At 39.2% G+C, this 13,271-nt stretch overlaps 1 protein-coding gene across 3 annotated transcripts in view; it reads right to left on the bottom strand.

The window, feature by feature from the left end:
* Window positions 1–13,271, bottom strand: part of PREX2 (phosphatidylinositol-3,4,5-trisphosphate dependent Rac exchange factor 2) — a 307,122-nt gene that overhangs the window by 121,869 nt on the left and 171,982 nt on the right. For all 3 annotated transcript variants that reach the window (XR_013178245.1, XM_077166953.1, XM_077166954.1), the window contains 2 exons: window positions 6,432–6,651; window positions 5,693–5,900 (listed from right to left, as the gene is read on the bottom strand). Coding sequence is in view for 2 of the 3 variants with exons in the window: in XM_077166953.1 (XP_077023068.1) it covers window positions 5,693–5,900; window positions 6,432–6,651 (428 nt within the window). In the remaining variant the exon portion in view is untranslated. The remainder of the gene's footprint in view (window positions 1–5,692; window positions 5,901–6,431; window positions 6,652–13,271) is intronic.

Genomic DNA, 13,271 nt, shown 5'->3' with positions numbered 1-13,271 from the left:
ACATCTATAGAATAGGGATGAGAAGAATATACACCCCACATGATTTCTGCGAGAATCAAATGAGAGCAACATATTTCTAGGATCTAATGGGTGCCATTTTCCACCTCTAGCCATCACTACCACATGGACATGTTTGGCAAACTTCCAAGGGCCACACAAACATAACACCCAAACACTACATGTGTGTGAATGTCTTCACTGGCTTAACCCTCCAATATTATAAACCTACCTACTCATCTACGCCTGCCTCGTGCCTCTCTTGGCCTTTCTCTATTCAACAGGGAAAATATCATATTGACAATTCTTTCTCACTGCCTAGCACACAGGAGCCCTGGCCTGAGTTACTATAAGCCTCTAAGTGGGTCTCACTCAATGTGAAGACAGGAAGAAGGGGCTACTCCAATCTCCTGCTCAATCCATCCAGGATGAAATGCTATGAATCTGCCTAAATGAAGTGGTTGCCCACATCATCCGAGCCTCGAAAGCCATATTCAGACTTGAATAGGTCTCAAACTCATGGAGGGCTGACAGCAGCTGCTGACTCCGCCGTTCTAGACTTCATGACTATGATGTAGAATGTTTCTGTTCGAGCTAACTCAAAATTATGCAAAGATGGAATCAATCTTTACCATCAAACAGCATGCTGTAAAACTCACAAAATGAACTAAACCCATAGTGATCAAAGGGGCCATGGATGGTTTCTCAAGCCAACGGTCATGCTCTCATTCAGTTAATACCTATGACATTTTGGGGGTCAATAGTATATATCTTGACATTCATGTCTCCATAGCAATTTAATGTTTGTTACTTTCAGACTACAAAAATATCTTACACCTTTTATACAGGGCCTGTCATGTCAAACCCAATGCTATGCATTGACTAAATACTTGTTGAACAATTTCACTAACTAATGAATTAAATAAATTTATTATATCATACATAATGTTCTTGATATAGCTAATACGATATACATATACATATATATATTTTCTGCATGGTCAGGCACCGGGAGTTGAACCCAGGTCTCCAGCATGGCAGGTGAGAATTCTGCCACTGATCCGCTATCGCACTACCTGTATTTTAAAAAATACACAATAGGCCTGGCCTTCATGGGGAAAGGCAGAGAATAAGCAAGCAAACTGTGGAGTAGATCAGATGGCAACAAATACTAAGAAGAAAAAGGAAGGGAAGAAGGAAGCATAGAGCTGCAATTTCAGATAATGCAGTCGGGGAAGATGACATTTGAATAAAATTTTGGCATTTTATAGAGTGTTGGACACCAGTGAGGATCTGTGTTATGTTGCTCAAGGTCTTGTGAACATTTTCAGTAACAGATAGCTTTGCACTATTTTAAATGCAGTTTTTCTATTTGGAGAGATACTTTTATGTCTTATGAGACAGACTGTATGTTATTATTCATTCCCTCCACCCAAAAGATTAAAACATTAGACTAACTCCAATTACCCAAGCTCCATGCTAAACAGACAGATGAACTCTGAATACAAAAGAGGAAAGATGTGCAGTAGTCTTCATTTTACAAAGAGTCCTCTGTGCTTTACGGATTTTTTAAATTAGAAGTCATAGGGCTAAGCATAAACACGTTTTCAGTTACATGAATTGTAGTCACATATTTGCTTTTCATTTGAAACAGTTGCAATGATGCCTGCACTGATCTTGTGGGAACAAGTGTTCCCACAAGGCTAACAAACAAACAACAGAAAAACAGTAATGTTGAGACCATATTTATGCATAAAATTTCTAGATTCTGGAAACATCAAATGATAAAATTTAGGTGTACATGCAGAAATATTTCCTTTACTTTTGACAATATGCAATATTAAATTACCTACTATAGGTTTATTAATTCTCAATTAAAATCCATTCTTAATTAAATCTCCTTCTAATAACCTTGATTAATAAGGGTCTTGTAGATAGTACAAAATTGTGTGCTTTTCTATTAGGTTGAGATTAAAGTATCATCATCACCACAGCCAACATTTATCGAGCTCTTATGCTAGTCAAAATGCTCAATACTTAATAGGTATTATTCATTTAATCCTAAAACCACCTTATAGAGTAGTTATTATTATCACTCCCATTTTAAAGAAGGGGTGACTGAGACATAATATATATATATGCATACACTTTGCAAATTATGCAAAATACACTTCATCTGGCATAGAGCTTCCACACTCCAGAGGACAATCACTAGTGCTGTCTAACAACATCCCAGTCCTCCAGGGAACACAACTGGGTACTGCTTCCCTGCCCATGAGGACAGGCACGGCTGGTGTGATTTGCTTTAGTCAATACTATGTGAGTGGATGTGACATGGCTCACTTCGAGGTAGAAGCCTTTACTTTACATGTGCCGTTTGCCTCACTCCCTTGTGTGGCTGTGATATTCAAGTAGCAGGCTCATGGCAGATCTAGAGAGACATGATACTCAAAGGGTCCACAGGCAGTTAGTTATCGAGCAGCAGACTACTTACTACAGTCCAGCTGATAAGGAGCACAGTCAGTCTGCAACTCTGAGTGGGGACAATGTGGTGCAGAAACCCTGTGACTCAAGATGGACCCATTGCGTGAACAAAAAATAAGCCTTTACTGTTTAAGTCTGGATGACTTCAGAGTTTTTGTGAACATAACAATAAAGTGGGGGGGGGGGGGCGATGGAAGAGTTCCTCTGTAGAAACTAAGTGAAGTCTAGAGAAATATGATATGAGTGACTAGAGCAAAAATATCTACTTTATATTTGGGATCTAAGGACAGCCCATCCATGGATCCTGTCATAGCAATAAATTCAATTTTATTTTCATTGCAATGTGATACTATTAAACGGTTCTAAACAAGCGACTAATATAGTTTAATTTACCTTTAGAGATCCCAGTGGAATCTGCTGAATGTGGAATGTATTAGAGAGAGGTCTAGCTAGAAAATGTCACAGCAATATTTGTGAGGGATGATGGTGACTCAGGCTAAGTATGGGTAGTCAGAGTGGTAGGTGTGGGTGGTAGGCGTGGGTGGTAGGCATGGGTGGTAGGCTTGACTGGTAGGAGTGGCAGGTAGGAGTGGAAGGTAGGCATGGCTATATTCTGAGGTGCAAGTGACGGAACATGATAAGGTATTGAAGGTGGAGGGGAAAGGAAGAGAAAAATCAAGATGATACCTACATTTTAGGTTGATGACCGAAGAGATGGGGAATGCTTTACTGAGAAGAGGAAGACCTTGATGGGGGAGAGGCAGAAATAGAGTTGAATATCAGGAAATCTAGAATTCAGTTTTGGAAATAAATTTAAGTTTGAGGTATCTATGATATATGCCAGTGTTTCATGCCAGTGTTTCATAATCCAAATTACAGGGACTATGAAAATGATATGTTGATGCATTTCAATGCATAGGTCAATGCATGGTGTAAACATAAGACCCTATAACAAATGCTGGTTTTGGAGATACTGTGTTCTCATTTGTACATTTACCAGCAGTTTTTTCAGGAAACTTTAACGATAATTCTACCACCAGCCCCACCATTTAACTCCCAGTTCACTAAATGTTCTACAATGTAATCTGTTCATCATTCAATCCTAAATTCCATTAACCAGGAAAAAAAAGTCATATAAAGGTTAAAAGTGCTCAGCTTCCCAAAGTTAAACAGAAATCTCAAAACCTTGATTAAATGTATAATGTTACCTATTTCATGTGAGTAGATGCAAATTTGTCTCTAATTCCATTTTTGGATATGAAGCTACTATGAACACAGTGGGAAGATTTAGTGAAATGACTATATAGTAAAGGCAATATTATTACTAGGAGTATTCCCAAGTGGCAGGGTAGTCAGACTTCATGCTAAGTCAAGTTCAATGTCATGACGTTTCACAGGAATGACACCTAGAAAGGCTAGCAATGCGATGTTATGGGACAACCTTTCTTAAAACTTAGCAACATTTCTGGGGTCTGCTTCTTTGCTCTGCAAAGCCATCTGTGCTGGTCAAGGGTGACTGCTACATGGTGAGAAAACGGATCGGTAACTAGCTTTTAGATGATTTGTCAAGCTTGACTGCACTGCAGCATTTCTAAGTACAAAGAGCAATGGGGAATCCAGGCATTTTGACAACTGTTCTTGAAAGTGATTATACTGCACCCTGAATTATATGGGAATATGTTTATATTTAGAATTAAATTACATGCTGTATGCAGAGAAGACCAAGAAAGTTTCTCAAATCATTTTGCTTTTTCATGCCAATTCTCTAATAAACCTTGCATAGCTGGGTTAGGTTTTTAGAGCAATGGAATGGGTAAATCTCAAATAAAAAGAAAAGATAATTTTTTAAAGTAGTTTTGCTAATAAAATAACCCCTTTCTGCAACTAGTGATTTAAAAATAAAGCCTTTTAAATTAGGTAAGCAAAGGGAAGCCTTTGGTTCCAATCTTTTTCATGAAGATAGATATTTGTTGTACATTACCTGAACTTAAAAAAACAACATCAAGTTAACAAAGTCAGATAAAAGTCAGGGCAATTGCCGCAGTGTGAGGTCATCAATGCATCAGAGAGCCAAGGCAGTATTAGCTCTGGCTCTATTATCAATTATTCTGCCGTTGCCAAAGGACTTCTCTGAAAAGTAGGAATAATAACTCCATGTGTGGGATTGGATGTGTGCATGTCAGAAGTAAAAAAAACATATCTAATAGAAATTTAAGTCTGCAACCTCATAAAGAGAGTATAATTAGAAGTGGGTAACAAGGCTCACAGTATTTTCATAGTCTGTCAGCTCCGGATATATTCAATAATCTCCACTACTTGAATGGATGGCAAACACGATGTTAGGCAATACGCTGACTGCTTTTCATATAATTTTATATATTTCTCATCACCACAAAGTTGCAATTGGCTATGATTATTCACCCTGTTTTGGAGAGGAAAAGCTGGGGTTTAGAACCAGGACTAGAAGCCACGGCTTCTATTTTCAAATCCATGGTCTCATGCTACCGAGAGCTGCTTTAACAGGATGCCAATGATGGTTGCAAGCCACGATGCAGCATATCATCCTCAAGAGTTCAGGCAGTTTTTCAAAATAGGCAAATCATTTATTTCCTAAATATGAACTAGAGTTGACCTCTTTAGAAAAATTCTAATTAACTGCCCCTGTCTTCTCTTGGTTAAAACTGTGAAATCACTAGCATAGCTATTTGTGTTATTGCTTAGGAAGTCAGAACAGAAAAAAAAAGATTGATCCTAAGGAAACATCATTTTGCATTTACCCATTTAACAAGTATGTTAAGCACTTGTTATTTTACATTTTTCATAAATACCTACTGCGTGCATATATATATTTATCAAACACCGTGCTATGTTCCGTAAAGGACATAAGGAAATTCCCTTAGCTAATACCCTTTTCAAGCATATTTTTCCATTTAATATTTTTATGCTGAGACTCATTTGGTGTTCTTCTACAAGACAGAATTTTGTCTTTCTTTTTCCTGGTATTAAGTGTTTGCTTAAAATACATATCTATATTTGCTATTTTTCCTATAAATTTTAAGGTTTGGGAATCTTAAAATTATATAGGATCTATATAGTGAGTCCAAATCTCAAGTCAGTGTCCCCAAACTTGAGAGAATGGTTGGATGTCCAAACATCACACTTTCTAGTTATTTTATTAGACAAACGTAAAAGCACAGTATAAAATACTTACTCATCTATTTGACAAACACACATCTCCACCTCTTTCAGTGCAGTCTGAAGTTTGCTCAAGAGTTTCTGATAGATATCTTGGGTTTCTAAGTCTTCTTCTTTCAACAAATCCCGGAGCCCGCGCCCATCTTGCTGACCCAGAGACAGCCCTGAAGGGGCTGCCATGGTGGTGATCGTGTGCTGGATGTACACCATGGGACTCAGTTTCCCTAAGGAGTTAAAATCATTCCATAGTAACATTCACTACCTTTAACTTTCAGGAACCATTCCCTCCAATTCATTTTAGAGGCATAAGCCTACATAAACTAAAAGGCTGAATTTAATTCAGGAATTAAAGCTCACAGGAATTGTAATTAAAAGCCAGGAATACAGGCCAACCCCTTTCCTACTGTGATGATGCTGAATGGTATTATGCATCCTTCTAGCTGCTACTCCTGCCTTTTTCTCAAAGTACCAAGGCCACTGAAAATTAGTGGTCTCACGTGAGTTGTGCCTATCACAGACTAAGAAAGGCAAGAGCTATCATTCTCTTCAGGAGAAAAACAGTAAAAAGGCACAACTCCATGTTTATTCTATAAACGTGCATAACTATCCAAATGAATACAGGGAGGAACCCTTTCTTTATAGACGTTCAGATTTGCTTACATACCAGAAATCTATCAAATCTCAGGGATGCAGTAATAATTACGATTGTTTACTGAACTTTTCATGATTTGATAACATTTAAAAAGCAAACATACCTTGCTCAGATTTATTTTCTTTATCATGAGAATTATGCTTCCTACTGTCCAACTGAACACCAAATGCACTGCCAAGGGAGGTTGATGTTTTGGGATAAGAAACTTCCATCACATTAACATGGCAGTTTGTAGGGCAGAAATCACTGCTGTGCAATGGAGAGATTTTAGATTTGGCCTGTTTAAAGGTGGGCCAGGCTCTATTTTTCAGAACACGAGAAAACTGTAAATTAAAGAAAAAAAAAAAGAGATGAACACAGTAACAACCCAAACAATTCACTTGCATCATCTGAACTGAAATCAAAAGAAAATCACATCATGTCATCTGGAATGAGTTGTTTTTAGAGATTAAATCATGATTTAAAAACCCAAATATTCTTAATAAAGCAAAGCAATATATGCAGCAAATACATATGCTTTCCTTGGAACTGACTGCAAGTGAGGTGGTAAAAGAAAAAATTTAAGTGACCAACACAATTTACTAGGACACAACACCAAAGGCTCCTCACAGCTGAGACAGTCTGTTAGAGAAATGGGGATTGGAGGAAAGCAATATAGGAACTAGGTCTTTAAAGGGAGGCAAAATCACAGAACGGAGTAGCTGTCAGGTCAAGGGAGAAGACAGGAACATTCAGTCAATTTAGAGCAGCAGTCTGTATGGAAGTCAGACAGCAACGCGCAGCGGTGCTGACACAGAACAGCAGGACAAGGAGGGACTGATACAGATCCAACCACACTTTCCACGACTCCTACTAATCAGCACTGAGCACTGGGGTCAGCAGCAGCCTGAAGACTGGCATGGACGCAGCTTTTATGACAGAGAGAATAAAGTGATGCTCGGATGATTTAAACGACTCCCATGTATAGCCACCCCAACTGCTTAAAACCTTGTGATGGGTTTCCATCGAAATCAACCTAATCCTTGTCATAGTCTATAAAGCCATCCAAGACCTGGTCCTTACCCACTTCACTTATGTCACGCTCTCTTCCCTTGCTCCCCAAGCTCCTTCCGGCCTTCTCTCAGTTCCTCTCACACCCCTTCGATTCACTCTGGACCTTGGCACAGGCTGTTCCATGAGCCTTGAACGCCCTTCCTCCCTCACTGCCAAACTTCAATGCATCTGTGAAGTTCTAGTCAATCATCCAGAGACCTTCTCTGAGCTCCCTTCTAGATCAGATTTCCCTGGCTGTGTTAGGTTGCAGTACACTGCCTCCCCTTTTGGAACCCTTCTCAAAATGATGAATACTTGTTTTAACTCTATCTCCCTTAGCAGGTGCTAAGTGTGGTAAGGGTAATACCTGCCTGTGGTCTTGTAAACCATAACTAGGGGTTTCATAGATTGAATTGAACTACAGTTTCAAAAGTAAAGGAGTAAGAGTCACAGCCAACCTGTGTCCTAGTTATAACTGTCTCAGTAACTGATATGATACTGGGTGAGCCACCGTCTTTTACCATCCTTTGTAAACACAAGCAAAATAGGAAATATGGATTACATAATCTCTGTTACTGTTTCACTTGAAAACTATCCCCATGATCCTATGTATTGATACTAATAGTAGGTAATAATTGGGCATTGAAAAGAACAGAACATAAAGACAGGTCACAGGTCACTACCTATATTTTTGAGGTTAAATTCAAGAATAAAGATATGATATTAAAAACCAGATCTTATAAATAGAACTCACCATTAGAATACAAATTATCTTATATATGTATTAAACTGTCTTTTCAAATCACATGTCAGAAGCTGTGTAGTTCAGCACGGGCTAGCACATGGTAGGCATCTAAATGGAACTGAACTGAAATATTTAAAACTTAACAAAATCGCCAGCCAATTTGATAATTAATTTTATATAATAAAAATATCCCAAATACTAAAAGTTAGGAATTTAGAGAATCTCTGGTCTTCCTGCTCACATTACTAATCCAGAAACTGTCTTACAGACTTACATAGCCCAGACCTAGAATTTAAGGCTGGACAGAAACTTCTAGTTAGAAGTCCTTTTCTGCTGCTGTTGCAGGAGAAAAATCTCAAATGTGGTTGTTGCAACAGACATAAAGGCCCAGAGATTAATGTTATTATGCCACCGCACCCATCATAACAGGGAGTCATGCTTTTCTTGCCTTCTTTCATTTTTAACCAAATATCCATTCGCAGGGGCATCTATTTCATATCCTGTGCAAAATGCCTCAGACACAGCCCTTCCCTCAAGGAGTTCATGGTCTAGTAGGGGAAACAGGTAGAAATAAGTCTTAGACATTATGGTGAGTGCTAAGGGAGTGAGCAGGGTTGTGATGAAGAGTTACTGGAGTGATAGGAGAAAGGAGGTGGGGATGGCCTTGCCAGTGACTCCAGTTTCCCACAGCTTTCAGAAACATATACTCAGCACACATGCTTTGAATGTACCCGCCCTGCTCCTACACATTTGGGAAGCGGTGTGTAACCACGGGTCTGGATGTGTCTGAACTCTTTTTTCAAAAAAGAGTATAAGAGTCAGAAGAGGAAAGTTTCTCTGTAAGCATTCTCTTGGAGAAGGAAGAGTCTTAGGAACGCAATGCTATATTTCATCCTGGGAGTCACTGGTGGGGTGATGGCAGCAGAAAAGGTCCTACAGCCATGGGTACTAGAAATGAGCTGGATAGATTGTGAAGATCAGAAACGTGCACAGCAACTGTCCACTGTGGTACACTTGTGAGGACTCGCGCTGATTATACCATGTAGGAATCAGGGCTCTGTAAACACGAATCCACCCATCACTTCAACAACAGCCAATGCAACACAGAGCTCATTCACCTTCTGCTTTGGAGAAGCTCACAAGGATTGAAACAAAAATTGAAAACTTTGCAGTAAAGGAATGCATAGCGAGTAGGATATGGGGTGGGGTGTGACTTAGGGGAAAGGGCTATTGTGGAGAACTTAGCCCACACTTATTGCCACTTTTATTCATTTATTCACAATTACATATGAAAGGCCCTCTAGGTGTATCAGGTGCCATTCTAGTAACGTTGGGAAAGATTAATGAACAAAACAATGATTCTAAGGAAAGGAAAAGCAAAGAGTAAACATAATAAATAAGTCCCTCGTATAATGCTAGAAGATGATAAGTGCAATTGACAAAAAACAGCAGGGCAGTATAAGAGGGTTTGGAAGTTGCAGATGTGAAGGGCAAAATGGATTGCCAATTGTAATCGGGGTAGTGTGGGCAGTGTGCAGTGAGAAGGTGACTTTGCACACAGTCTTGAAGGAAGTGAGAGTTAGGAATGTGGAAATCTGGAAGAGAAGTGTTCCTGGCAGAGGGAATGGCCGGTGCAAAAGCCCCAAGTCAGGAGTGTACCTGATGTGTTCAAGGAACATCAGGCAGACCAGTGCAGTGAGAGCAAAGGCTGAGGAAAGGGTGAAAGGAGAGAGGTCAGCAGAGGTGGCTTGGAGGCACAGATCAGCCAGGGCCCATGGGCCAGGTAAGGACTTCAGCTTTCACTCTGATTGATGCACACACACCGCAGAACAGGCTGTAGGTGGACCAAGTTGGCAGCGGGAAGACACTTCTAGGAAAGAGATGACAGTGGGTCACCCTGAGCAGTGAGTAATAGAGGCAGTGAGAAAGGGCTGTATATTTTAAAGGCAGAGTCTAGAAAATGGTATAAAACTGGAAAGTCAAGAACAAATTCAAGGATTTTAAACTAAGCAAAAAGGAGGATGACTTGTAATCTGAGACTGAAAAGATAGCAGATGGGGTGAATCACAGAGAGGTGGGGAACAGGGGTTAATTTTGAACACGTGATGTCCAAGATGCCTCTTAGACTCATATGGAGAGTGGGCTGGGACACTAAATGGGACAGGGAGGGAGAGGAAAAACAAAGACCTGAGTCCTGGGGCTACACCACATTAGTTAGAATGAAAAGGAAGAACCGGAACAGGGGACGACGAATGAACCGCCATGAGGAAGGATGAAAACCAGGCATGGTGTAAGTGCTACAAAGAACTGCTAAATAGAAATTCCAGGACAACTGTCAGATCCTACAGAGACTATGAATAAAACGAACACATGGAATGGGAGATTTGCTTCTGCAAGTCAGAGGTCATCTGTAACCCTAAAAAAGAGCCATTCCAGTTACGTGGAGGTAACTGGTACCCAACTGGAGTGTACTGCGGAGAATGAAAGGTGAGTAGTGAGACAGTAGGTACAGACAGCAGGTATCTGCAGCTCCTTCCATGGGATTTTCTGTGGCAAGACCAAAGAAATGGAACAGTAGGAAAGGGTCAAGGAAAGTATATATTTTTTAATATAGGTGATATTCAGGCATTTTTGTATGTTGACAGGAGTAATTCATTCTTGGAGCCTGAACTTCAGATCTTTAATGCACTGGTAGCTAATTAATTAATAATTAAATTATTAATTCATTAATCGTTGGATCATATTTAAATTCAATTGCAGTCATTTGACTAAAAGTACAAAATAATACAGAAGTAAGCTATCATTCTGTAGGTAATCTCCTATTTCAATTAAGTGTAAAACACCCTGCTGGCATGGAGTTATAAAAGATTTGTATTGTGGGTGGGCCACAGTGGCTCAGCAGGCAGAGTTCTCGCCTGCCATGCTGGAGACCCGGGTTCATTTCCCGGTGCCTGCCCATGCAAAAAAAAAAAAAAAAAAGATTTGCATTGGACTACTCTACTGGGGGAAGGAAACAAGGATAGGGATTTTACACACAATGTTCTAGCACCATAATCTCAATCCATGTATCAGTCTGAAGATTATGTGGCATTAATAACTATATGTACTTGGAACATACAAAACTCGGTTCCCCACATGTAACATTTTTGTGTAAATAGTAACTAGCTCCTGAATGCTCCTTAAACATTTATATATTACATATTATTCTAAAATAAGCCCAATTATGGAATTATTCTAAAACAGAAGAATTAATTCAGAATTAAGAAGGGTTCTAAGGACAATTTCGGGAGACGGCATTTGTCCAAACAGAACATATTTTTACATCTGAGTCGCCCACACGTCCTGTCTCACGGAGAATAGATGCCTGATTCTGAATCATTCGGGTCACCAGTAAGGGCCAAAACTCCTCTCATACATGTGCTAAAAAACATCTGCGGTCTGTACAACAGGCCAGGAAATCTATTATGATCACAGCAGCCAGACTACAGAAACAGAAGAAATCAACTGGTCCCTATTTTTAAAACCTAAAACTTTTGAAGTCAAAATAAAGCTGGGACTCTGAGATTTTAGTTTCTATGGATACATTTTATTTCACAAAAAGAGGGGTGTGTGAAGTCTTCCTCTGGAAGAGAAACATGTTGCTAATAATAGTTTAAGAGTGAATGCCTGGAAATTAAGCACATATTCACAAAAGCTATTGTTTTCATTGACATCAATTTGATACACAAAATGCACCTAACCTTATATGACCAAGGGTTATTACCTTAGATATCTTAAGCCTATGCAGACAGGAAAGGTTCTGGGAATATCCTCCTGCTAACCTAGCTTCTCTACATAATGGAAAAAGCAGTCAGTTATCCTAAACCTGTTTATGATTAAGAAGGGCAGATGAAAAGGATAACTTTTAAAGCACTTAGGTCCCAGGTGAATAAAACTTTCTCTTTGTTTCTAAATTAAAAATAAAAGTAAACGAGACAGCATTCTTCAGGACAATTACCCAGGCTTCTACTTGCCAGCTATGTGACCTTAAGCAAATCCTTAATCCATCTGAGAAACAAGCAGGATGAGAGTTAGGACACACGGCTATTTCAAGACTCAAACAAGAAAAGAGCTTTCCATAGTTGAGTTATATTATTTCCATCATATAAAGCACTGCTCATTAGTAAATCCATCTCTGCTTTAATAGCCTCCCAGGCTCCCAGTTACTCCTGAGAAAATGAGACACCTCTCATTCACCAGGAAGGCATTTTTCTAGAATCCCCCAAATTTGGGGGAATAAAAATCAAAACGCTGTGCTGTATAATTCTAATCCCTTACAGCACTCAGTTTATCTCAAATTATATTTTTATAAGAAACCAAGGAATATACCTTTGTCATCTGCCACAACCAAGTCACTATAAAATTGCATATATATTTCAACCTTACACCTATCTTGAACTGATCCTGTCCTTTCCATCTTCAGTGTTTCTAGTCCAGTCCATCAACTTGTTCTTGACGAAGGTTTTAGACTAATTACAAATCTCCCACTTGACTCTTTCTCTGCAAATACTTTCTCCATATTTCAGCCAAAATGATTTTCTTACAAGCAAATCTTACCATTGTGCCATTTCAAAATATCACTGTAAAAACATGACTTGGGGCGGGCCGCGGTGGCTCAGCGGGCAAAGTGCTTGCCTGCTATGCCGGAGGACCTCGGTTCGATTCCCGGCCCCAGCCCATGTAACAAAAACGGAGAAACAGAATACAATAAAACAAGAAAATGTTTAAAAGATGTTTCCCTCTCTTCCTTCCTTCCTTCCTTCTATCCTTCCTTCCTTCTCTCTGTCTTTCCTTTAAAAAAAAAAAAAAAAAAAAAAAAAAAAAAAAAAAAAACATGACTTGGTCAGTTGTTTTTTTTTTTATTACACCTAAACCAAATCCTCCTTCTAATTCAGGCAATTTGCCATCTATGTATCACAAACATCATCTTCATTCTTATGTCTTTCCCTTTACTTGTCATATTTCTCTTTATGTAAGTGCCATCTCTTCTCCCCTGCACCCAACATACCTTTCCAAGTTATATGAGCTAGAATTTCCTGATTATCCTGATTATTCTGATTTCTCCTTTGCTGAAATCCTATCACCCTTGCCAGAATCAAACTGTTCAGCACGTTTGAGCAAAATTTC

Source organism: Tamandua tetradactyla, chromosome 6 (assembly GCF_023851605.1).
Source record: "Tamandua tetradactyla isolate mTamTet1 chromosome 6, mTamTet1.pri, whole genome shotgun sequence".
NCBI classification, from domain to species: Eukaryota; Metazoa; Chordata; class Mammalia; order Pilosa; family Myrmecophagidae; genus Tamandua; species Tamandua tetradactyla.
The sequence above is the reverse complement of the archived record's forward strand: the minus strand, read 5'-3'. Positions and strand labels throughout refer to the sequence as shown.